The following is a 27,115-nucleotide window of genomic DNA, read 5'->3' on the forward strand; positions in this document are numbered from 1 at the left end:
CCAACCCTACTCCCGTCTTGACAACCACAAGTCTGTTCTCTCTGTCTGTGAATCTGTTTTTGTTGCGTAGATAAATTCATTTGTGCCATATTTTAGATTCCACATATAAGTGATATCATATGGCATTTGTCTTTCTATTTCTGATTTACTTCATTTAGTACGACAATGTCTAGTTGCATCCATGTTGCTGCAAATGATAGTATTTTATTCTTTTTTGTGGCTGAGTAGTATTCTGTTGTGTGTGTATATATGTGTGTGTGTGTGTGTGTGTATATACACACACACTGTATCTTCTTTATCCATTCATCTTTTGGTGGACATGTAGATTGTTTCTGTTTTTTGGCTATTGTAAATAGTGCTGCTGTGAACATTGGGTTGTATGTATCTTTTTGAATTATAGTTTTATCCAAAGATATACCTGGGAGTGGGATTGCTGGGCCATACAGCAACTCTAGTTTTTTGAGGAACCTCCATACTGCTTTTCATGCACCAATTTACATTACTTGGACATGGGGTTGGTCCTCCCAGCCGCAGCCCCTGGCCTCCGGTGTGGGGTAGCTCCTCCCGGCTGCCACCCCTGACCTCAGACGCAGGGTAGCTCCTCTCGGCTGCCGCCCCTGACCTCGGACTTGTGTAGCTCTTCTTGGCCGTTTCTGCACCGTGGCAGCCTGGCACTCTCGGCCGCTTCTTCAGGCATGGGGTCCTCCTGGCTTCGGGGCGGTGACCGGGAGGAGCTACCCCACGCCCGAGGCCGGGGGCGGCGGCCGGGAGGACCAACCCCACGTCCAAGGAGCAGTGGCTGTGCCGGCTCAGGAGGGCCTAGAGGAGCTATCCCACGTTGAAGGTCAGGAGGGGTGGCGGTGAGTAGATACCCCTCGTCCAAGGTAAGGAGCAGCGGCTGCACTTTGCTGGAGCAGCCGTGAAGAGATACCCCACGCCCAAGGTAAGAGAAACCCAAGTAAGACGGTAGGTGTTGCAAGAGGGCATCAGAGGGCAGACACACTGAAACCATACTCACAGAAAACTAGTCACTCTAATCACACTAGGACCACAGCCTTGTCTAACTCAATGACAGTAAGCCATGCCCGTGGGGCCACCCAAGACGGGCGGGTCATGGTGGAGAGATCTGACAGAATGTGGTCCACTGGAGAAGGGAATGGCAAACCACTTCAGTATTCTTGCCATGAACAGTATGAAAAGGCAAAATGATAGGATACTGAAAGAGGAACTCCCCAGGTCAATAGATGCCCAATATGCTACTGGAGATCAGTGGAGAAATAACTCCAGAAAGAATGAAGGGATGGAGCCAAAGCAAAAAGAATACCCAGCTGTGGATGTGACTGGTGATAGAAGCAAGGTCCGATGCTGTAAAGAGCAATATTGCATAGCAACCTGGAATGGCAGGTCCATGAATCAAGGCAAATTGGAAGTGGTCAAACAAGAGATGGCAAGAGTGAATGTTGACATTCTAGGAATCAGCAAACTCAAATGGACTGGAATGGGTGAATTTAACTCAGATGACCATTATATCTACTACTGCGGGCAGGAGTCCCTCAGAAGAAATGGAGGAGCCATCATGGTCAACAAAAGAGTCCGTAATGCAGTACTTGGATGCAATCTCAAAAACAACAGAATGATCTCTATTTGTTTCCAAGGCAAACAATTCAATATCACAGTAATCCAAGTCTATGCCCCAACCAGTAATGCTGAAGAAGCTGAAGTTGAACGGTTCTATGAAGACCTACAGACCTTTTAGAACTAACACCCAAAAAAGATGTCCTTTTCATTATAGGGGACTGGAATGCAAAAGTAGGAAGTCAAGAAACAACTGGAGTAACAGGCAAATTTGGCCTTGGAATATGGAATGAAGCAGGGCAAAGACTAATAGAGTTTTGCCAAGAAAATGTACTGGTCATAGCAAACACCCTCTTCCCAACAACACAAGAGAATACTCTACACATGGACATCACCAGATGGTCAACACCAAAATCAAATTGATTTTGTTCTTTGCAGCCAAAGTTGGAGAAGCTCTATACAGTCAACAAAAACAAGACCAGGAGCTGACTGTGGCTCAGATCATGAATGCCTTATTACCCAATTCAGACTTAAATTGAAGAAAGTAGGGAAAACCACTAGACCATTCAGGTATGACCTAAATCAAATCCCTTATGATTATACAGTGGAAGTGAGAAATAGATTTAAGGGCCTAGATCTGATAGATAGACTGCCTGATGAACTATGGAATGAGGTTCGTGACATTGTACAGGAGACAGGGATCAAGACCATCCCATGAAAAAGAAATGCAAAAAAGCAAAATGGCTGTCTGGGGAGGCCTTACAAATAGCTGTGAAAAGAAGAGAAGAGAAAAGCAAAGGAGAAAAGGAAAGATATAAGCATCTGAATGCAGAGTTCCAAAGAATAGCAAGAAGAAATAAGAAAGCCTTCCTCAGCGATCAGTGCAAAGAAATAGAGGAAAACAACAGAATGGGAAAGACTAGAGATCTCTTCAAGAAAATTAGAGATACCAAGGGAACATTTCATGCAAAGATGGGCTCGATAAAGGACAGAAATGGTATGGACCTAACAGAAGCAGATGTTAAGAAGAGGTGGCAAGAATACACAGAAGAACTGTACAAAAAAGATCTTCATGAGCCAGATAATAATGATGAAGTGATCACTGACCTAGAGCCAGACATCCTGGAATGTGAAGCCAAGTGGGCCTTAGAAAGCATCACTACGAACAAAGCTAGTGGAGGTGATGGAATTCCAGTTGAGCTCTTTCAAATCCTGAAAGATGATGCTGTGAAAGTGCTGCACTCAACATGCCAGCAAATTTGGAAAACTCAGCAGTGGCCACAGGACTGGAAAAGGTCAGTTTTCATTCCAATCCCAAAGAAAGGCAATGCCAAAGAATGCTCAAACTACCACACAATTGCACTCATCTCACACGCTAGTAAAGTAATGCTCAAAATTCTCCAAGCCAGGCTTCAGCAATATGTGAACCATGAACTTCCTGATGTTCAAGCTGGTTTTAGAAAAGGCAGAGGAACCAGAGATCAAATTGCCAACATCCGCTGGATCATGGAAAAAGCAAGAGAGTTCCAGAAAAACATCTACTTTTGTTTTATTGACTATGCCAAAGCCTTTGACTGTGTGTATCACAATAAACTGTGGAAAATTCTGAAAGAGATGGGAATACCAGACCACCTGACCTGTCTCTTGAGAAACCTGTATGCAGGTCAGGAAGCAACAGTTAGAACTGGACATGGAACAACAGACTGGTTCCAAATAGGAAAAGGAGTACGTCAAGGCTGTATATCGTCACCCTGCTTATGTAACTTATATGCAGAGTACATCATGAGAAACGGCTGGAAGAAGCACAAGCTAGAATCAAGATTGCCGGGAGAAATATCAATAACCTCAGATATGCAGATGACATCACCCTTATGACAGAAAGTGAAGAGAAACTAAAAAGCCTCTTGATGAAAGTGAAAGAGGAGAGTGAAAAAGTTGGCTTAAAGCTCAACATTCAGAAAATGAAGATCATGGCATCCGGTTCCATCACTTCATTGGAAATAGATGGAGAAACAGTGGAAACAGTGTCAGACTTTATTTTTGGGGGCTCCAAAATAACTGCAGATGGTGAATGCAGCCATGAAATTAAAAGATGCTTACTCCTTGGAAGGAAAGTTAGGACCAACCTAGATAGCATATTCAAAAGCAGAGACATTACTTTGCCAACAAAGTTTCGTCTAGTCAAGGCTATGGTTTTTCCTGTGGTCATGTATGGATGTGAGAGTTGGACTGTGAAGAAGGCTGAGCGCTGAAGAATTGATGCTTTTGAACTGTGGTGTTGGAGAAGACTCTTGAGAGTCCCTTGGACTGCAAGGAGATCCAGTCCATTCTGAAGGAGATCAGCCCTGGGATTTCTTTGGAAGGAATGATGCTAAAGCTGAAACTGCAGTACTTTGGGCACCTCATGTGAAGAGCTGACTCATTGGAAAAGACTCTGATGCTGGGAGGGAGTGGGGGCAGGAGGAGAAGGGGACGACAGAGGATGAGATGGCTGATGGCATCACTGACTCAATGGACATGAGTCTGGGTGAACTCCAGGAGTTGGTGATGGACAGGAAGGCCTGGCATGCTGCGATTCATGGGGTCGCAAAGAGTCAGACACAACTGAGCGACTGAACTGAACTGAACTGAACAACAGTGTAGGAGTGTTTCTTTTTCTCCATACCCTCTCCAGCAGTTACTGTTTGTGGACTTTTTAAGGATGCCATTTTGACCAGTGTGGGTGGTAGCTTACTGTAGTTTTGATTTGCATTTCTCTAATAATTAGCGATGTTGAGCATCTTTTCATGTGCCTGTTGGCTGGCTGTATATCTTCTTTGGAGAAATGTCTATTTAGGCTGGGTTGTTTGTGTTTTGGTATTGACTTGTATCAGCTGTTTGTATATTTTGGAATTTGAGCTCTTGTCAGTCACATTATTTGCAAAGATTTTCTCCTAGTTTGTAGGTTGTCTTTTTTTTGTTTATGGTTTCTTTTTCTAACCACTAAAATATTGATTTATTAACCAGGGCATGTTCTGGAGCCTAAATGAATGTAATTACAGATTTTTAGTATGCTAAAGATCTGAATTTAATGTGAGAAAAAGTTTGGAGAAGCCCTTGGTAGGAAAAACATAGACAGTTTGAGCCAGACACTGTGACTTATAGTTTATAAATGAGGAAATAGAGATGCTAGGTCACACAACTTATAAATGGGCAAACCCAGGACTCCTTATCTTCATGCTATTCCCACCAGACCATACTGTTCAAGGTTGTCCTTGATCAGAATCTCACTTTCATCAGAACTCTCTAATTCTTCATTACAGATAAATGTTCCCTCTCTAGGTTTGGAACTTGTGCATTTTCATTTCTTTCTGGACCCTGTAGTCAAATAAAAGTTTTGTTCCCAAGCAGCTTACCCATGGTGAGTTCTTTCTATTTTAGATGGTACTTTTATAGGGAGTAGTTCTGAAATTGGTTATATTAACACTGTTAAAGATAAAGTGGCTGCTAGTTAAAATGGTAAGGATACATTTTTTCTTCTTCTTTTTTTTTGGCTGCTGGGTCTTTGTTGCGTGCAAGAGCTTCTCTCTACTTGCCATGCGCAGACTTAATTGCCCTGTGGCATGTGGGTGGGATCTAGTTGGCTGACCAGGGATGGAACCCGGATCCTCTGCTTTGGAAGGTGGATTTTTAACCACTGGACCATCAGGGAAATCCTGCTAAGAACAGATTTTCAATCAGTAATAACTATTCGCTATAGAAAAATGAGTCCAGTGTGAACTAGGCTTAACTATATTTGTACAGAGGTCACTGGGCACTTTAGAGGGAGAATGTGGGAACAGGGAGGACGCCTGCAGGGGCTCAGTAGGGTTAGGGAAGTGAAAAATTACCAAAAGCAGGAGAGGGGTTTGGTCCATGGAAAGCCCACCTGGGTTTGCTAACTGGTGCTTATCGAAGTGAGGCCTCTACCCTTCCACAGAGGTTGGGAGATAGGGACCCTATCTTCAAGTGTTGGCTGGAATAAGTGGTAAATACTTTGGCAGCCTTGGGTTTTCTCAGGCAGCCACTTTAAGGGGATGTAGGATTATCCAAGGGGTATGGCCTTGAACTCTTAGAAACTCTGCTGCTATTTTGTTCAAGTCTTTAAAAGCTAAGGTTGTGGCCCAGTTGAGAAGAGGCCTTGGAGGAGCCGAGGTAGAGTTTTGGTCAGGGTGAGAATCTTTGTCAAGAGTTTATACTTGCATATTACCCTTGTTCTCAACTGGTGGTCCCTGAACTTTACCCATACTGGAATTACCTGGGAGTCTTAAAAAAAAAAAAAGTACTGATACCTGGTGCTCACTCCCAGAAATCTTGATCTAACTGGTATCAGATGGGCCCAAGGCTTTGGGGTTTTTAACAGTTCTCCTGTGATTCTAAAAAGCAGCAGTGTTCTAGAGTTGCTTGCTGTTCCAGGAGGGGCATGTGCACCAGAAGCCCTGGCATCCCCATGTACTTCTTATGCAACTTGAAGCTTGAGAAGCCCTGCTCCAAGCCAGTGGTTCTCAGATTGAGCCTGCCGCAGAGTCACCAGCAGGGCTTGTTAAAACATAGATGGCTGGGCCCCTCCCCAGTGGTTCTAATTCAGTAGATCTGAGGGGCCTGATAATTTGCATGTCTGACAAGTTCCCAGCTGATACTGATGCTGTTGATCTGAAAACACGCTCTGGTCTATAAAGAGGTGGTCTCTTCTGCAGGTGCTGGCTGGGAGCTTAATGATGCTAATGAGCTGCCTGTATATCACCTCCCCAGGCTTTCGTTGTTTTTTGTTTGTTTGTTTTATTAAAGAGGTTTGACTAGACACTCTCTAGGATTGCTTTTAGTTTTGCTGTAGCAAATAATACATATGTGTGTATCTAGTAAATAGACACTGTTAACATGAATTTTCAAGAACAGTTGAAGGCTAACGATGATAGAGTTCTGCTTTATGCTGGACCTTCCCTGACGCCTGTACTTTGAGTCACTCCAAACCTAAGATCTGAGCTTCAGTTAATGAAAGATAATCCACACCCGAAGAACTGAATTATACTAAGCACACATGATGTGTAACTCAGGATGCTTTTTCTCTGTGTCAGTGGTTCTCAAAATGCAGCCCCTGATCAACAGCATCAGCATCACTTGGGAATTTGTTAGAACTGCAAATTCCAATTCCAGTTTCAACTCTGGAGAATGGGTCCCAGCAGTCTGTGTCTTTTTTAAAATATATGTTTATATATTTACTATTGGCAGGGCTGGGTCTTCCTTGCTACGCAGGCTTTCTCTAGTTGTGGAGAGTGGGGATACTCGCTAGTTGCGGCGCATCGGCTTCTCATTGCAGTGGCTTCTCCGGTTGCAGAGCACGGGCTCTAGGCGTGCGGACTTCAGTAGTTGCTGCATGTGGGCTAAAAGTAGCTGCGGCTTGCGGGCTCCAGAGCACAGGCTCAGTAGTTGTGGCACACAGGCTTAGGTGCCCCGCAGCATGTGGGATCTTTCCAGACCAGGGATCAAAGTGGTGTTCCTTGCATTGCAAGGCAGATTATTAATTACTGGACCACCAGGGAAGTCCCAGTCTGTGTCCTACCAAAACGTTTTGGTGAAGGTGATTCTCAGTGTTCAAGTTTGAGACTCACTGCTGTACCTGAACTAGAAGACTCAGATAATCTATTTAGCTCATCCTCTCTGCCTCCAACACACCTCTCCACACCCCATATATATATATATATAAAAGCTTGCATGTGGAACCAGATATTTATTAGGGTTGCCTGATTAAAAAAAACACAAATAATTATTGCCTCCCATGTATGAGGCACTAGATACATAATGATGAGCAAAATAGATGAACTCTCTACTCTCATGGAGCTTACAGCTTCATAGACGTATGACATCTGTACAAAAGGAAATTGACCATCATAGTGGAATGCACCATCAGCTGTATATCCACATGACAACATGGTACTCTGTGCGCCTGGGGAGACGGTACCCAACTAGAAAACCTGGGTTGGCCAGGCATCCAGCTTCCCCTTGCACAGGGCTGCAGTGATCCTGACTGACATCTTTCCTCTTAGCTGTCTCTTTACAGTCTTCATGCAGCCCCACCAACTGTAATGACAAAATAATTATTTTCAAAAGTTAAAACACTTGGAGAAGACTCTGGCCTTCCTTCTAGGGGTCTTTCCAGTCAGGTTCCCTTGAAGGTCTGACCTGACTTCCTAAACAGCAGCTTGGAAAACTCCATCACACTGTGCTGAGCTTATCTGTTGGTCCTTAGCAGGGACCCACTAAATGCTTGTGGAGCTGGTGTACAAATGAATAACATGTGTAACAGATCATCTCTTAGGGAGGGTCACTGTGTTTTTATACTGATTCTTCTTAGCTTTCATTTCAGATGCTGACATTCACTAGTTTTACCCCCAAATTATTTTGGTGCCTGTAGCAGCCTATCTATGCACTCATTATATGTCTCCAACCAATGCACTTGAAATCAGAGACCTGTTGAATGATTTACAGGGTGGTGGTTGTTGTTATTATTTAGTCTCTCAATCCGACTCTTTGTGACCCCATGGACTATAGCCTACCAGGTGCCTCTGGTCCATGGGATTTTCCAGGCAAGAATACTGAACTTGGTTGCCATTTCCTCCTCCAGGGGATCTTCCCGACCCAGAGATTGAACCCGTGTCTCCTGCATTGGCAGGCTGATTCTTTTACCACTGAGCCACCAAGGAACCATTTACATGGGTATCAGTGTATTAAAAAAAAAAAAAATCCATTTGTGCTTTCAAATCAAGAAGGTGACTTATACAGACAATTCTATGTACACAATTTTTGACCCTTTTAAAAGAGAAAAATCAGTCTTTAAAATTGATTACCTGTCACAGGATGCGTTGCTCAATTTTGTTTGCTGCTGCTGCTGCTGAGTCACTTCAGTTGTGTCTGACTCTGTGTGACCCCGTAGACGGCAGCCCACCAGGCTCCGCCATCCCTGGGATTCTCCAGGCAAGAATACTGGAGTGGGTTGCCATCTCCTTCTCCAATGCATGAAAGTGAAAAGTGGTATTGAGGATATTGTAGGTGGTGCCTCTGTTCATCCCAACAGAGCTGTGGTTCCTGACTTGAATCTCGGAGGTTTGGGGAAGTGACAGACTGAGGAGGCTATCTGAGTTTCTTGGGAGGTCTAAGATGTGGGTCAAAGGTGGTCAGGCCCCAGCAGGTTTTGGCTCCTGGGACTCTAATGGCCGTGATGTAAGTGCTGACCTCTCACATGAAAACAGGTCCCATGTGATGTGGAATGACAGGATTGCTTTAGCACAATCACTGCGTACAACATGAGTCACCTTAACAAGATTCCAAATAACAAAATTGCACAATGTTACATTGTCAAAAGCTTGGCTATCTCCTGTCACCTGGGTTAAAATTTTCACAAGGAGGATCAATAAAGCAAAGGCAGAGACACCTAGCATTTTGCAAAAATTCCCAAATGCTGACCCACAAGCCACCATCATTCTACATTATTGGCAAATTCACATAGGTGCAGTGGCATACGTAGTTTTCCTTAGGCCATCCCCAAGTACCTGGGCTGTATAGCCCCACGGCAATAATCAGCTGACTGAAACTGTGCCGTGGCTGTCCCCAAGTTTTCCATGTTCATTTGTGACCTCTCTCCTCATCCACATTACCAAAACAAATCCTGAAGACACTTGAGTTTGCAACCCTTGCTATAGCTGAAAAGTTTGCTGAACACCTTTTTATGTATAGAACTCTGATACTCTAGACTGAAGCCTCTTCTGAGACTATAGGTGGCTTTATCACTTGGTGAATAATGCTGTAGATAGTGGCCAGGATGCTCTTGGGGAATAGGGTTGGCCTCACAGTAGATCTGGACTTCCACTGAGTTGTTCACTGGGGACCTACCCCTCACCTCCCACCTCCTTATCCTTCTTTACTTAAAATACCATTAGCATTATAAGTGGGAGACCTGTGAAAAATGACCAATTAGGCTGTCAGGTTCAGGGTTTGCATTTATTTTTCAGTCTTGTATTATTTCTTTATCTTAAAGAATTTTTTTTTATTAGAGGCTAATGACTTTACAATATTGCGATGGTTTCCGCCATATCAACATTAACCAGCCATAGGTATCCATATGTCCCCTCTCTCTTGAACCCCCTCCCATCTCCTACCCCATCCTACCCCTCTAGGTTGTCACAGAGCACCAACTTTGGCTTCCCTGTGTCATAGAGCAAACTGCCCCTGACTGTCTCTTTTACTTATGGTAATGTATATGTTTCAGTGCTATCTTCTCAAATCATCCCATCCTCTCCTTCCCACATTACATCCAGAACTCTGTTCTTTATGTCTTTGTCTCCTCTGCTGCCCTTCAATTAGGATCGTCAGTATACCATCTTTCTCCATTCCATATATACATGTTAATATAGGATATTTGTCTTTCTCATTCTGACTTACTTCACTCTGTATAACAGGCCCTGGGTCATCCATCTCATTAGAATTGACTCAAATGTATTCTTTATAGCTGAGAAATATTCCATTTTGTATACGTGCCACAACTTCCTTATCGATGCATCTGTTGATGGACATCCAGGTTGCTTCCATGTCCTAGCTACTGTAAACAGCACTGCAGTGAACACTGGGGTACATGTGTCTTTTTCAATTATGCTTTCCTCAGGGTGTATGCCCAGGAGTGGGATTGCTGGGCCGTATGGTAGTTTTATTCCTTTTTTAAATGAATCTCCATATTGTTCTCCATAGTGGCTATATCAATTTATATCAATTTATCAGTGCAAGAGGGTTCCCTTTTCTCCACATTCTCTCCAGCATTTGTTGTTTGTAGACTTTTTGATGATGGTCATTCTGACAAGTGTGAGATGATACCTCATTGTAGTTTTGATTTGCATTTCTCTAATAATGAGTGATGTTGAGCATCTTTTCATGTGTCAATAAGCCATCTGTATGTCTCCTTTGGAGAAATGTCTGTTTAGGTCTTCTGCCCACGTTTTGATTGGATTGTTTGTTTTTCTGGTATTGAGCTGCATGAGCTGCTTGTATATTTTGGAAATTAATCCTTTGTCAGTTGTTTCATTTGCTATTATTTTCTCTCATTTTGAGGGTTGTCTTTTCACTTTGTTTATAGTTTCCTATGGCATCTGGTCCCATCGGTTCATGGGAAATAGATGGGGAAACAGTGGAAACAGTGTCAGACTTTATTTTTTGGAGCTCCAAAATCACGGCAGATGGTGACTGCAGCCATGAAATTAAAAGACGCTTACTCCTTGGAAGGAAAGTTATGACCAACCTAGATAGCATATTCAAAAGCAGAGATGTTACTTTGCCAACAAAGATCCATCTAGTCAAGGCTATGGTTTTTCCAGTAGTCATGTATGGATGTGAGAGTTGGACTGTGAAGAAGGGTGAGCGCCGAAGAATTGATGCTTTTGAACTGTGGTGTTGGAGAAGACTCTTGAGAGTCCCTTGGACTGCAAGGAGATCCAACCAGTCCATCCTAAAGGAGATCAGTTCTGGGGTTTCTTTGGAAGGAATGATGCTAAAGCTGAAACTCCAATACTTTGGCCACCTCATGAGAAGAGTTGACTCATTGGAAAAGACTCTGATGCTGGGAGGGATTGGGGGCAGGGGAAAAGGGGATGACAGAGGATGAGATGACTGGATGGCATCACTGACTCGATGGACGTGAGTTTGAGTGAACTCCGGGAGTTGGTGATGGACAGGGAGGCCTGGCGTGCTGCGATTCATGGGGTCGCAAAGAGTCGGACACGACTGAGTGACTGAACTGATGCAGTGCAAAAGCTTTTAAGGCTGATTAGATCCCATTTGTTTAATTTTTGTTTTTATTTCCATTACTCTAGGAGGTGGGTCATAGAGGATCTTGCTGTGATTTATGTTAGAGAGTGTTCTGCCTGTGTTTTCCTCAAGAGTTTTATAGTTTCTGATCTTACAATTAGGTTTTTAATCCATTTTGAGTTTATTTTTATGTATGGTGTTAGAAGGTGTTCTAATTTCATTCTTTTACATGCAATTGCCCAGTCTTCCCAGCATCACTTGTTGAAGGGTCTGCATTTAGAATCAAGTCAGGAAAAAGTGCCATTTCATATCTTGGTGTTCATCTATTTTATTGCATATTAAAAAAAATAACATCCTCCCTCTAACAAGCTTAGTTTGCAATACAAACAGTAGGTGCAAATTGAAAAATAATTATATCTAGATCTTTTCACTTACAAAGGTTCAGGTGTAATTTTAAAAAGTCTCCCCTTACGCTATACATAAAAAAATGCACCGTACAATCTTCAATCAAATTAAAGTTGGATTATATCAACAGTTGGCTGTACTAGATCCATTTAGTTTCTTTTTGGAAATACATTGAGTTATCCCGCTGGTAATATTCAGAGTTTCAGAATTTTATTACTAATGGCATTATAAATGTCCTCAGTCATAGGCACATACATTTCTGCTTTGTCATCCAAGAAATACAAGGAATCTTTGATAACTGCAGGGTTAAAGCCCTCTTCCACGAGGGTCACTTTTCGGTGTTTAAAAGTTCCAGTGATCTCAATGCTGTCCTGAAAAACATCAATCATTTGAGAGCTGTGAAGCGGGTTCTGTGTAATACCAGTATAGCCTGTCTTCAGAACCTCCACTAGGGGGCCCTCTGTGGAGGTATTTTTCCTTCCCTTAGAGCTTAAAGCTCACTTGGGAGGAAGGGCTGTGACAGTGGAATATGAAGCAGAAGCATCTCTTGCTAGGCAAGCTTCAGGTGTTGCTGGAAAATTCTGATTAATGGTGAGGTGGGGAAAGCAGTCATCTACACACAGACAAATCTGCTTTTTCACACTGTTTCTTGTTCCTGCTTCAGTAAACAGGGGGATTTGAGGATATTTCAACTTTGATGTCTCTCAACGTCTCATTGTAAAGCAAATGTCAGGGCTTTATGAATATCAACAAAGATAACTGTATAACCTTAGCAGTCTGGTAATCTAACACTGCTTTTCTTAAATCCTCAGCTACAGAATCACAGTGCTCAAGGTCCAAAAGTGAGTTAAACTAAGGGGTTAATGTTTGAGAAAGAAAACAGTCCCTCTATTGGTGATAGCTTAGCTTTGGAGTTTTGACTGGCTAATGATGCCCAGTTAAATTTCAGGCCATAGACAGGTGCTGGACTTCAGTGAGGTGTTTTTTTTTAACCATTTTTTAAAACTGGAACAATAAGAAGGTCAGAGCATTTCTATTTTATGTGTCTGTTATACCGCACCAGACAGACGTTGTGAGTTATTTGCTAACATTCTTGCTGAATGAACTGTCTGTCGTTTTAAGGAGAAAGGGGTTAGGATTCGGTTTCAGCTAGTTTTATCTTCTGGTATTTCTGCTTCCTCATTGAGCTCCCTGAAAAGGGTAGTGAAAATTTGGCTGGCAAGGTTGCCATGGTAGAGAAGAGTTGTTTCCTAAGAGGCAGGGGTCTCCAAGAGAAAGGATAACTGAACTTGATAACAACGGGGTCTCACCTGTATTCTTAGAAAGCGGGGCCTTGCATAATTAGGCAGGTAATCGACCACGTGCTTAAAGAGTTTCCGTCCATCAAATTCATGGTCTGCCTTCATCTTGATCGAGGCCATGCCAATTCGACCCTCATGACCTAGAGTTAAAGTGAATAAAAATTAGGTGTGTAGTAGATAGTTTATTTTATGATGCTTTGCTAGGTCAGAGGATAGTGAACTGAGACAACATTATGGCATGGGTTTCTTTTGGATAGCTGGAATTTGTATTTCAAAATATATTTTGAAGTAAATTCTGAAGTGAATTAATGATAAAACAAGCTATACATTGATTGAATCTTTATTACATGCCAGGCCCTTTGCGAAGTGTGTTTTCGTATCTATTTATTTTTTATATTTATTTAGTACTTTTGGCTGTGTTGGGTTTTCGTTGCTGCATGTGGGCTTTCTCCAGTTGCGGTGCACAGGCTTCTCACTGCAGTGGCTTCTCTTGCTGTGGAGCACAGGCTTTAGGCACAGGGCTCAGTTGTTGTGGCCCATGGGCTTAGCTACTCCACAGCCTGTGGAATCTTCCTGGCCCAGGGATTGAATCCATGTTCCCTGCTTTGGCAGGCAGATTCTTACCCACCGCACCACCAGGGAAGTCCATGAAATGTCTTTTATGTACTATCTCATTTAACCTCATGACAACCGTATGAAGGGGTACAAATGTTATCTCCATTTTACAGGGGAAGAAACTGAGGCTTAGTGACATTAAAAGACTTGTTCAATGGATGAACCTAGAGCCTATTATACAGAGTGAAGCAAGACAGAAAGAGAAAGATAAATATCGTATTCTAACGCATATATATGGAATCTAGAAAAAAGTACTGTAGAATTTATTTACAGGGCAGAAGTCGAGAACCAGACATAGAGAATAGACTTATGGACATGGGGAGAGGGGAGGAGAGGGTGAGATGTATGGAGAGAGTAACATGGAAACTTACATTACCATATGTAAAATAGATACCCAACGGGAATTTGCTGTATGGCTCAGGAAACTCAAACAGGGGCTCTGTGTCAACCCAGAGGGGTGGGCTGGGGAGGGAGATGGGAGGGAGGCTCAAAAGGGAGGGGATATATGTATACCTATGGCTATTTCATGTTGCGGTTTGACAGCCTAAATGTAAACTACCATATGGACAACCAGTTGAAGTAGTGGCTAAAGGAAATTTTTTTAATTCTGATGAAAAACCCTTGTTCCCCTGTCAGGGATAACTGGGCTCATGTTGTTCTTTAGGTAGCAGGTCAGATCTACTGTGCTTCCAGGTACAAATGTCACCTCTGAGACTTAGTTATTTAATTATGGTTCCTAACAGCTTTGCCTCTGCATTTCAGAGAGGCTGACAGACAGGAAGGTGAAGGCAGATCGAGGGTGAGCAGTGACATCCCTACCCTCCACCTGGATGCCATCTAGTCCTGAGAGGTTGAACTCTCCACAGAGAAAACAGATCCTATAAGGTAGGGCTGTAAGTGGAGAGGCATTCAGAACAATTACCATTGTTTTCTTGTGAGGACAATGGTAATTACTTATAAATACATCTTCTACCTGATCCAGGAGACCCAGTGGGAGTCTGGGTCCATTTTTCTGAACTACTTAACTGTAACCAGAGAAGGAGATTGAGCCACCCTTCATCACTTGGGCCCCAGCTTTCGAAATCTCTCCCATGGTGATTGCATGTTTACCTATGACTCTAAAGAAAACAAGAGGAAAGATTACAAGAAAGGAAATGCATCCACATTTGCTTTGCCTCTTGTCTGAAGGAGGGAGGCAGGGCACCGGACCCTCTGTCTTTAGGGGCCCCCGGTAGCTGTGTCAAAGGCACTAATCTCAGGAATCTTGAATGTCTCCAGTGAGCTCCTTTTAGAATGAAGGCAGAGGCTGATGCAACAGAAATCTTCAGTGTCAGCTGGCACCTTGCTTCTGAGAGGCAAATGGTGCTGATGGATCTCAGGTCTCTGTTCTGATTCCCAGATCAGCTGGTGCTAGTTCAGCTCCAGGGGGAAGGCTCCTGTCTGCAACAATTTTAGCCAGGGGTTCTCTAGAGCTGTACTACCAACATGGTCACCACCGGTCACATGTAGCTATTAAAATTAATTAAATAAAATGAAAAATTCAGTTCCTCAGTTTCACCAGCCACATTTCAAGTGCTCAACAGCCATATGGTAGCAATTGGCTACCATACTGAGAGTGCAGATATGGAACATTTTCAGAACATTGCAGAAAGTTCTGTTGATAATATAAAGTTTTAGAAAGGAGTTTGGCAGTTCTGGTGTCATCTCTATTTTAGACCCAAACTTGGAAGTTCTCTCCTGGTTCAAAGCTGAGATCTATGAAAGCCTTGTTAAGTCCTTTGGAACTGAGAATCACCCCAGCAGACTTATGTCTTTCTCTAGATGAACTGCCACATTTCAAGGCTGCTGGGATGAAGCACAAGCTGGAATCAAGATTGCTGGGAGAAATATCAATAACCTCAGATATGCAGATGACACCACCCTTATGGCAGAAAGTGAAGAGGAACTAAAAAGCCTCTTGAAAGTGAAAGAGGAGAGTGAAGAAGTTGGCTTAAAGCTCAACATTCAGAAAACTAAGATCATGGCATCTGGTCCCATCACTTCATGGCAAATAGATGAGGAAACAGTGGCTGACTTTATTTTTCTGGGCTCCAAAATCACTGCAGATGGTGACTGAAGCCATGAAATTAAAAGATACTCCTTGGAAAGAAAGTTATGACCAACTTAGACAGCATATTAAAAAGCAGAGACATTACTTTGCCAACAAAGGTCCACCTAGTCAAGGCTATGGTTTTTCCAGTGGTCATGTGTGGATGTGAGAGTTGGACTATAAAGAGGGCTGAGCGCAGAAAAATTGATGCTTTTGAACTGTGATATTGGAGAAGACTCTTGAGAGTCCCTTGGACTGCAAGGAGATCCAACTAGTCCATCCTAAGGGAAATTGGTCCTGGGTATTCATTGGAAGGACTGATGTTAAAGCTGAAACTCCAGTATTTTGGCCACCTGATGTGAAGAGCTGACTTATTTGAAAAGACCCTGATATTGGGAAAGATTGAGGGTGAGAGGAGAAGGGGACAACAGAGGATGAGATGGTTGGACGGCATTGCCGACTCAATGGACGTGAGTTTGGATGGATTCCGGGAGTTGGTGATGGACACAGAAGCCTGGCGTGCTGAGTTTCATGGGGTCGCAAAGTCGGACATGACTGAGCAACTGAACTGAACTGAGACTCACAGAATCTGAAAACGGGAGAGATGTTGGGATTTGTACCTGATCTTTCACTGCTGTGAGAATTCTCATAGGATTCCTGGTGGACAGCCAGCCTCTTCACACATTGGTGGGACACTGTCTGTCTCAGGAGACAGTGCATTTTGTTGCTGGCCCCTCAGGTTACAGGAGAGTTCTCAGGCTAAAATCTGCTCCCTGGTCATTTCAATCCATCCATTTTCATTCTGTTCTCCAGAGCAATATGAACACACCTGCTCCTTGTTCTATCTGATGTCTCCTAATCATTTGAAACCTATTAGCCTCCTCTTCTTTGTTCTATATCAGTGGCTCCGAAACATTACTAGTTGTTAGACCCACTTGGGAATAAAATTTTTAAAAAAGACACAAAAGACTGAGTCCCAAACCCCAGAGGTTCTGATTCGTTAGATCCTGGCTTTAAAAAGTTTCCCAGATGATTCTGAAGACTGGCTAGATTTTCAGAACCACTAGGCCTCCATGCTTCTCAGACTTTAGTGTTTTTTAAAAATTGTGGTAAAATAATGAATCATCATTTTAACCATTTTAAAGTATACGGTTCAATGGCATTTACAATGTTGTGCAATTCTTACCCGTATCTAGTTCTAGAAAATATTCATCACCTCAAACCAGACTTGATTGTTTTTAAGAATCACTGGAGGGCTTGTTAAAACACAGCTTCCTGGGGCCCTAGCCCAGAGATTCTGATTCAGTAGGTCTGGGGTGGGCATTTTTAATATGAGAAATAGCACATTTTTAACAAGCTTCCAGGCGATGATGCTGTTGTTGGTCCAGGGACCCCACTGTCAGCCAAAAAAAAAAAAAAAAAAGCACAGTTTAAGTGGTGGTTTAGTTGCTCAGTCATGTCTGACTTTTGAAACCTCATGGACTGTAGCCTTCCAGGCTCCTCTGTCCATGGAATTCTTCAAGCAAGAACACTGGAGTGGGTTGCCATTTCCTTCTCCAAGAATTGAACCCAGGGATTGAACCCAGATCCCCTGCATTGCAGGTGGATTAGTTGTGAGTTAAGTTTTGAGGACAAAATGAGGGCTATAGCCTGGAAGACAGCATTTCAGATGGCTCTGAGAAACTGCTCGAAAGAGGTGTGGGGAAGGTCAGTATATACGAGATTTTGGTGAATGGGGAGTGCATGCAATCAAGCACATATTTTTTTTTTTTTGCAGGTTACCGCTAGTCATGAGGAGCAGATGTCACCATGAAGAATTTAGTGCTTTTCTACAATAGATAAAGGAGATGCAAGAATTAGGTTCATAAAATCTTCTGAAAATATCTTCTGAAGACCTGCTCTACTAGTTTTTCCCGAAGCGCAGATTGCCTAATTCCTGATCTCTACCCTGAACTCCAGCTGTAGCAGCTGATAATTTGATCCTTGTAGAGGCAGATGGCAAGTGCCCATTTATAGGTGACACCACTTTGAAGAACATGGATTAGGCCTTTCATTCCATTTCCCATATTCTCTTACCTTGTCATACTCATTCTTTTGTATTGTTACTTAAAAAAAAAAAATCCAGCATTTAGAAGTGCATGCAACATTTTGGGTGGGATCTGTGAGAACACGGTGCAATGGCTGACAACCAGGATATGGGCCCTTGTGTTAATTCAGCCTGAAGTCCAACATGAGAAGTTGGACTTGGGTCAGACTCTGACCCAAGATGTGGCTACACTTCCTATCATATCACTGTCACACAGTTGGAGAGGAACAGGCAAGAGAAAGCCTCAAATAGTCTTTAATAAACAAAAGGACAGTACGATGTCATGTGAAACCATCATAACTCAAGAAAAAGGGACTTTGGGATTTCCATTCTGAATATAGATGAGAATCCCAAGTACTGAGTTCTAGGAAACACCATTACCCCTAGTACCTTATATTTGGATAGTGATTTGGAGGTTTTAATCCTCTTGACATCTATAATTATAATGATTTCATGACAACCCTCATGTACATATCTGATAAACATATATTTAGTATTTATGTAATTAAACTGAATTAGTTCTCTTGGCAATCTTAACTGCAGGGTTGGTATTCTCCCTAATTTAGTGGCTTGCCTGAAGTCAAACAGCCAGCAGGTGTTGGAGTCAGGACCCCAAATCAGACTCCACACTCCCCTCTCTCTTAGCAGAGGCTCAGCAGCAGCAGCTTCTCAAACTCAGTGGGGCAAGCAGGGATCAGGAACTTGCTGTAAAAGTCTGGGAAAACTCAGCCCCCTTCTTGGCTTTTTTCGTATAGCATCTGCTGCTGCTGCTAAGTCACTTCAGTCGTGCCCGACTCTGTGTGACCCTGCAGACGGCAGCCCACTGCACTTGCCTGTTATTTGTGCCTTCCAGTTCAGAGGCCAAGGTGCCATTTCTAAGCTCTCAAGGGTGACACATGTTTTCTTGAGGCATGCCAAACGCTGCATGGACCCTGCATCCCTGGGAGATTTGTCTTGCTGGAGAGCCTCAGAACAGCTGGGGAGCTGAACCACAGAGGAAGGCCAGGTTCAGAGGGACTCACGGGGCTGGTTTAGAATGCACATAAACCAGACATGAGCCCCTTACTCCCAGGAGCTGGGAAAGAGTTGTTTGCTTTTCCAGCTGGCAGGAAAAAAGGATGACAAACTTTGCCCTGGGGTTAAAATCATGTTCAGTTAGTGCCGGAGTTTTAGCTTTGATTTATAATACATTGTGCATACCTGGCACAGACACACCATAAACATTCACTTCTTCGACAAAATCAACCAGTCCTACTGTGTCAGCGACTTCAGTGGTGGCCACATTTTCCCCTTTCCACCTGGAAGAAAAGTCAAGGTTAGCAGAGGTCACTGGTGGTCTGTGGTCCAGGCGGTCTGTGGCAGGTGTTTTCCCCAGGCCTCTGTGGGGTGGCTGCATTTGTCTTCCTCACCTTGGTCCTCAAACTTGCCAACTTAACTCATGGGAGAGGCATCCTGCTTGAGGCACGAAAGACAAAGGCATATACCTAAACACTAAAATGTGGAATTTTAACCTCCCGACGTGAAATGTGGTACACAGAATGATGTTCTAATGTTAAAATACAGGTTTGGCCTAAGAAAGGCACTAGGAATAAAAAATAAATCTCAGTGACTTCTTGCTGTGTTTAGGTCGCTCCCTTTCCTCATTCACTAACTTTGCTATTTAATTCAGTTAGCAAATTTCTATTAAATAGAATTTCATACTTGTATTTCAGGGTCTTATGTCTATGAAAATGCTTTTAGTAAGAAAGAAAATATCATACTTTATTTGTAGGGAGAATAAAATGTTGAATTTTAGTTAAATTTTGCTTACATTTAAAATTCTTTAGATCTCCCCAAAGTATTTTTTTAGTAACATGAAGGTGGCATAAACTAATGATTTAGATTCAGAGTCATGGGGTGTTAGAGATGGAAGGAACCCTAAGGATCACTGGGACCTTCATTTCATGGGTGAAGGAACCGAGGTGGAGAAAGGTTACCTGCCTTGATAATACACCTGCTCACGGGCAAAGGAAGCCTGGGAGCTGAGTTCTCATTCATATCCATGCTCTTTCTACTAGACAACTCCCATCTCTTCCTTATTCATTCATGCAAAAAGTAATCAGTGTGCTAGGTGCTGGGGTTGGGGGTGAACAAGCAGACACCGAGTCTGGCCTCAGGGAGTTTATACAATAAGGAAGCTGGGTTAAACAAAGTGTCGTGAGGCTGGAGGACAATGCTGTTGCTTAGAATTAATTTCATGGTCTATTACAATGACTTTCAATGTTCATTGTGCTCACTTGGGGGTTCTGTGGGAAACCATTTGGTTGGGGATGGAAAGCAGGAGGGAGAGGCCCAGGTGGGGCTCAGAACCCTTGCCTCCTCTTCAACTAGATCATCTTCACATTAATTTGCATTTGATTTTATCTGAAGAAAAGCCTTATGATAGAAAACAGTGTGAACATCCCTGGCTGACCTGAGTGACTGGTAATAACTGACGATAATGAGAGGAATTGAACAGACCAAGTTATGAAGGTGCCCCAAAGCAGGCACAGGTTTTCTCTCCTAGTCTCACCTGGTTGCTCAGCCAAGTTCACTGCACATTGCAGAGTGACACCCTGTGTATTTTGTTCCATATTTTCTGGGAATGTGTGTGCGTGCTAAGTTGCTTCAGTTGCGTCTGACTGTTTAAGACCCTATGGACTATAGTCCACCAGGCTCCTCTGTCCGTGATATTCTCCAGCCAAGAGTACTGGAGTGGGTTGCCATGCTCTCCTCCAGGGGATCTTCCCCACCCAGTGATTGAACCTGTGTCTCCTGCATTGCAGGTGGATTCTTTATCGCTGAGCCAACAGGGAAGCCCTTTCTGGGAATACAGGAAGTTGAACTGACATGACAAAGAGAGAGAAGGAAATGGAACACCACAACCAAAATGGAACATGACTCTAATTTAGGAGTAAGCCAAATTGTGCATGTGTTTGTTTTTGGTTCAATAATTCAGAGAAACCAACCGGAATGTGTCTCCAACTCTGTCGTGGAAGTAGATAAAATTTTCGTGGTCAATCATTAAGAGATCTCCAGTGTTGAAATAGAGGTCTCCTTTCTTAAAGACATCTTTCAGTTTTTTCTTCTCCGTCTGAGTCTTTCCTCCGGCATAGCCACTAAATGGTGTTAACTGTGTGATTTTGCAAACCAGGAGTCCAGGTTCACCTAAGACAGAAGGAAGTATATAGCTATTTTATGTGCTAGCAGTAGGAAAATTTTATTATTAACCTGCCTTTCAAACAGGTGGCATACAACCCACTGGTAACAAGTTGGCTGCAGAAAGTATCATCTTACATGCACATGTACCTGTATTTCCATGTACATCATATACAGACATATACACACCATGTACACACATATTCTCTATGTTACACATTTGTAATTCTTTTAATAGTAATATTTTACTGAATAATGATTTATATACATAATTTGACAAATGCATGGTAGTTTAAGCTTAAAAGTAAAAGCCCCCTAAAACTAGCTATAGTTTTGTAACCATAATTACATATCCCCTTCATAATGAAGAAGTTACTAAGCAAGGTTTCAAATTATAGTTACATTACATGTGTAGTAAATCATTACCTTTTGGAATTTCTCTATTTTCAGGGGTACAAAGTAAACCTCTTCCCCCACCCACTCTGAAAAATTTTACGTGTTCATTTTAGCAGTGATATGTTTGTTAGTTCTTAAGGTTTACTCAGTTAAGATAAGACATGACAGGTTAATATAACAAAATTTTACTGTACCTTTGGGAACCTTGATGCAGTATCCATTTCCATCTCGAATGGGTTCATCTTTCTCTACGTCATATTTAATCAGCTCATAATTTATGACTTTCTAGTAAAATTAAAATGGATAATTTTGAGCACATATTCTTTCACAGATTTTCATTGTTTATTGTGCTATAGCATACAGAAAGTATGCAAAGTACAGATACCTTAAGTGTACAGCTTGATGAATTTTTACATATGCATACACTTATGTAACTACTGTCCAGATCAAGATACTAAACATTTCCATTACCTTAAGAAGTTTCCTCCTGCCCCTCTCTCTAAAGTCATTATTCTGATTTTTATTACTATCAAGTAGTCTTAAGCATCAAATCCATGAAATAAATATATGCCTTTGTATCTGCTGCTTTCACGCAACGTGTCTATGATATTCCTCCCTTCCTGCTGGCGTTTGTGTCAGTGGTGTGCTTTTTACTGCCATGTAACTTTCCTTGTATGAATATGCCATACTTTATCTCTTTTCCTGTTAACGGACATTTGGATTGTTTCTAGTTTTAGACTATTAAATATAAAGCTGTTATGAACATTCTCATACATGTTCTTTGATGGATATATCACTAATGGGCTTTTAAAGTCTTATTTAACACCCACCCCCTGCAAAAAAAAAAATCTTGTTTAACCTTAATACACCACTGTTAAATGTTTTGTGTTCCAGGGACATGTTCTCAAATACATTTAAGATTCAGTGGTACAATGGTATAATTTGTTTCATGCCATGGCTATAAAATATTAAAATTCTACTGTATTTCTTGTTACTATAATCCAAGGGCATAAGAATTTAAATTTAAATAATTAAGAGCAATAAGTATATTATTTTTTATACTTGCAGCAAAACACAAACATCATAGTATTTCGACTTAATTATTAACTATGATTACTATGTCCATTTCAAATTTATATTCAAATCTATACATAAATTAACCAATCGTATGCTTTTGTAGTAGCAGATAACCATTAAAAACCAAATAGCATACACAGTCAACAAAAGTAGATCTTGTTTATTTGCAAGAATGTAAAAAAATTAGGGGTGGTAATCATTGCTTCTTTACCTATCACATGTATGGTAATCTTCTTTATTTTTTTAGTTAAAAAATATGGTTTTGTTTAAAGTAGAAAATGACTAAACATGGCAATCAGTGGATGAGAAGGGAAGAACTAGTGATACACAACATCAACTTCTCAAGTGCTCAGGTTTGGTTTGAATGTTTCCCTGAAACTCACTTTCTTAAAAGATATCTTTTTTGATGTGGACTATTTTAAAAGTCTTTATTGAATTTGTTACAATATTACTTCTGTTTTATGTTTTGGTTTTTAGGCTGCGAGGCATGTGGGATCTTAGCTCCTCAACCAGGAGTTGAGCCTGCACCCCTTGCATTGGAAGGTGAAATCTTAACCTCTGGACCAGTAGAGAAGTCCTTGCAACTCATGTTTTTGAGTGTCATTAAGTGCCCTGGTGGCTCAGATGGTAATGAATCTGCCTGCAATGCAGGAGACTCAGGTTCAGTTCCTGGGTTGTGAAGATCCCCTGGAGAAGGGAATGGCAACCCTCTCCAGTATTCTTGCCTGGAGAATCCCATGGACAGAGGAGCCTGGTGGGCTATGGTCCATGGGGTCGCAAAGAGTCAGACACATCTGAGTGACTAACACTTAAGTGACAACATAGATATCTTGTACCAGGCCTCAGCTCAGCTGTCTGCCCTCTCTTGTTTTTGAACCGCATTTATCCTGGGTCTCCAAGGTTTGGACTTATCCAGGTTGGCCTGACCCTGACTAGAGAAGACTGACCCTCTCAACAGTGATTCTCAAGTCTGTAGTAGAGCTGCCCAGTAGAATCTTCTATGGTGATGGAAATGTTCTATAACTGTACTACTCAATGTGGTAGTCACTAAACACACGTGGCTACTAAGCATTTGAAATGTGGCTAGGTCAAATGAAGAACTGATTAAAAATGGACATAATTTAAATAGCCACGTGTAGCTAGTGGCTACCATACTGGGTGGCACAGGAGTAGAGGACAGTGGAGGGACATGTGTAGTGCAGGCTTGGCTGTTATTGTTAGAGAGGTGCCTTGGACTTGGAAATCCCAGGAGATCAGGCCAGGATACAAAGAATGGAATGATAATAATCTTTACAGCTATTCAAGGCTATTATATGGCAGGCACTGGGCTATATTCTATCTAATGTAATTCTTTCAACAACTCTTTCCCCTTATTACCTAAGTTTGGGCCAGGCACTAGGCTCTATATTTTCCATTTTTGTTTTATTTCTGAAGTTGAGGCATGACCTTGGGCTGGTCTGGGATGGTAGTGGAATTTGGTCTCTTGGGCCAGCTCTCTTACGCACGAGGACTATTGTCCTCTGTATTTGACTGGTGAGTCCCTGGGGGCATCGGTTGCCTGGGAGCTCTGGTGTGGCCGTTTCATGCCCAGGCAGGATGAGGTGCTTGAGACATAACAACAGTAATGACTGTTCAAGCCAGTGAAGATTCAGCATTTTCTGAATGTTTCTGGAATTTTGCAGAATAGGTGGTCATCTGGAAGACTGACTGCTCAGACACAATAAAAGGCAAAGAGATTGTCTGGAGATGAGGCAATAAAATGACGGAGAGGGAAAAGAAAATGCTGCATGAGCTGGCTTACACATAAGAAATATCTTTCTGGTATAGTTACTGTGGCGTGGTGCTAAGTCACTTCAGTCGTGTCCAACTCTGTGTGACACTATGGACTGTAGCCCGCCAGGCTCCTCTGTCCATGGGATTCTCCAGGCAAGAATACTGGAGTGGGCTGCCATGCCCTCCTCCAGGGGATCTTCCCAACCTAGGGATGGAACCTGCGTCTCTTAGCCTCCTGCATTGGCAGGCAGGTTCTTTACCACTAGCACCACCTGGGAAGCCCGGTGTGGTTACCAGGTGAACACAATTGTTTACAAGATCCTAGAACTCGGATGCATCCTGGTTCTCTCAAAGGAGCAGTTCTTAATCTTGGTTGAATAGCTTTAAAAAAATACTACCTAGAAGGGTGGGATATGAGGTGGGTGGGAGGGAGGTTCAAGACAGAAGACAGAAGACACACACACACACACACACACACACACACACTAAGGGTGGCATATGAGGTGGGTGGGAGGGAGGTTCAAGACAGAAGATTAGCTGATCCATGTTGTTGTATGGCAGAAACCAGCACAATATTATAAAGCCATTATCCTCCAATTAAAAACTTTATTTCTAAAAATACTAAAAAAAATACTGATGTCTGGGCCCACCCTCCTATGAACAAAAGAAAGTAAAATTGCTCAGTCATGTCCGACTCTTTGCAACCCCGTGGACTATAGCCTGTCAGGCTCCTCCATCCATGGGATTCTCCAGGCAAGAATACTGGAGAGGGTTGCCATTTCCTTCTCCAGGGGATCTTCCTGACCCAGGGATTGAACCCAGGTCTCCAGCATTGCAGGCAGACACTTTAACCTCTGAGCCATCAGGGAAGCCCTCCTTTGAACAAAGGTGAACACAAGGTATCCCTCCTTCCAAAGCTCTGGGGACAGGGCCCTGCACCTATACGTATAAAAAGACCCCCCACCAGCCTCTTGATGGTAACACATGTCACAGTGAAAGAGAAATACCACATTTCACAGTGTGTAGTTAACATACAGAACTGGTAACCTTCAAGTGTTTTAACATATACAAGTATAAATGGCATTAGAAGACTTCACACAAGTTAAAGATGGAAAATCATAGTGGATTGTCATTAATAGAAATTAATATGTTAAAATTAAAGGACCCTGTCATTTTTAGGTCATTGTCATAGAGAATGAGCAAAACCTCTCTTGGTGATAGGGATGGGTCATGGAATTCTAATAAGAGCATCATCATGATACAGCTTTCAAGAAATCTCCATGTACTGAAAGCTGGCTGCAGATGCCCTCATTTTCCAATATACTTACTTTCTGTAGGTAGTTTACTCTTCCAACCGCACCAATTTTTCTTGTGTAATTTATAAATCCGATATTGCCTTCAGTGGAAGCATAGAACTCACTAATGTGAATATCCCCAAATCTCCTGACGAATTCTCTCCACACATCTGCTCGTAAGCCATTTCCCATTGCCAGTCTGACTTTGTGGTCACGATCGTTTGGTTTCTGTAGCAGGAGAAAGAAGAGACCAAACTGAAACATCTTGGGAGGCTGTACTTGCATATTAATAATGGCCCTTGTGTTTCTACATATTTATGTTGGTTATGAATTGACCTTAGTGCACGCCTTTATTGTCCCCCACATATATTATACCCACCCCCCGACTCCCAAACACAGTATGGGCCAACACTGGGAACTTAATAGCCGAAAGACTTGTATTTTCCCATTTTGATTTTTAAGAGGTGATATGAGACAACTGGACAGAAAACTAAGTGAAGCCAGTATTTCATCCCCATCCAATTTGAAGCTTGAGTCACATGTTGTTTTCCTTTTTGTATATTGGAGTATGATTATGTTACACTGTTATGTTAGTTTCTGCTGTACAATGATGTGAATCAGCTACATGTATACATATAGCCCCTCCCTCTTGGACCGCAGTCCCACCCCTCTAGGTCATCACAGAGCACCGAGCTGAGCTCCCTGTGCATGTTGATTGTTCTCTTGATGAGGCTGGCGAATCTCAGTGAATTGTAGGTGCTATGGGAACAGGTCTGTCAGAGAGTGACACAATCTGAAGCCATAGTCTTCACTTGACAATGAAGAAGAAAATGGGAACACAGTCCAGGGAGAGAGAGAGAGAGAATCATTTTCTATAGAGTCATCCAAGAGCACTCATGTGAGGGCCTGGTGGGACTGGAGAGGACTCTTGTTCACGCATTCATTGTCTAGAGAGACCAGGTGATCAAGCTCCACAAGAGCGGGTGGAGCTGAATCAACAGGGGAGGGGATAAGCTGGGAGGGAACTGGCTTCCAGCTGCCTCGGGTGGCCTGGAGGAATATGCTTTGCTATAAATAGAAATCACAATGGAAAAGCTGTTTTGAGTCTAAGAACTGAAAGCTGAGCTTGTATCAAGCAAGAGAGGTGGATAAGAACTGGGCTGTTTTCCAGTCTACCACATTTATGAGGCCCTACAAATATGCCTGAACCTTAGGTAATTTTAATGATATTTTATATTAATGAGGCATTTGATTGAGGTCAGGAGATCACAGCTTGAAGGGAGGGGCAGATAAATAAGTATAATTTTAACTTGCAAAATGTATAGCTTGATGACCTTTATTCTAAGAGAAAACAGGATGGAGAGAGGTGAAAGTGCTAGGTGACTATGGTTCTCCTCTCCTGTCAAATAAATCTCATTAACTGAACAGCGATTTGCCTAAAAGAGCAAATATTCTGAAGAGCATTTCTACATTATTTCTTTTTTTTTTTTGTAGTAACTTTTTTTTTTAATTTTATTTT

General features: G+C 42.3%; 1 protein-coding gene and 1 long non-coding RNA gene across 3 annotated transcripts in view; one reads left to right on the forward strand and one right to left on the reverse strand.

Annotated features, from left to right (window-relative positions):
- The first annotated feature begins 4,411 nt into the window (after positions 1 to 4,411).
- LOC129621487 (uncharacterized) lies at positions 4,412 to 18,740 on the forward strand. 2 transcript variants are annotated; one of them, XR_008699393.1, is made up of 3 exons: positions 4,412 to 5,236; positions 14,466 to 14,588; positions 17,570 to 18,740. It is a non-coding gene; the product is annotated as an uncharacterized LOC129621487 (long non-coding RNA). The 2 variants fall into 2 exon arrangements; XR_008699392.1 differs by having other exon boundaries at positions 5,173 to 5,294.
- Positions 11,710 to 27,115, reverse strand: part of SLC27A2 (solute carrier family 27 member 2) — a 55,753-nt gene continuing 40,347 nt past the window's right edge. Inside the window, exons 5-10 of the mRNA XM_055537996.1 lie at positions 25,630 to 25,824; positions 21,646 to 21,736; positions 20,866 to 21,064; positions 19,079 to 19,176; positions 13,098 to 13,228; positions 11,710 to 12,158 (exon numbers count right to left, since the gene is read on the reverse strand). Coding sequence (XP_055393971.1) covers positions 11,982 to 12,158; positions 13,098 to 13,228; positions 19,079 to 19,176; positions 20,866 to 21,064; positions 21,646 to 21,736; positions 25,630 to 25,824 — 891 coding nt within the window. The 3' untranslated portion in view covers positions 11,710 to 11,981. The remainder of the gene's footprint in view (positions 12,159 to 13,097; positions 13,229 to 19,078; positions 19,177 to 20,865; positions 21,065 to 21,645; positions 21,737 to 25,629; positions 25,825 to 27,115) is intronic.

The sequence above is a fragment of the Bubalus kerabau genome, chromosome 10 (assembly GCF_029407905.1).
Source record: "Bubalus kerabau isolate K-KA32 ecotype Philippines breed swamp buffalo chromosome 10, PCC_UOA_SB_1v2, whole genome shotgun sequence".
Lineage (NCBI taxonomy): Eukaryota > Metazoa > Chordata > Mammalia > Artiodactyla > Bovidae > Bubalus > Bubalus kerabau.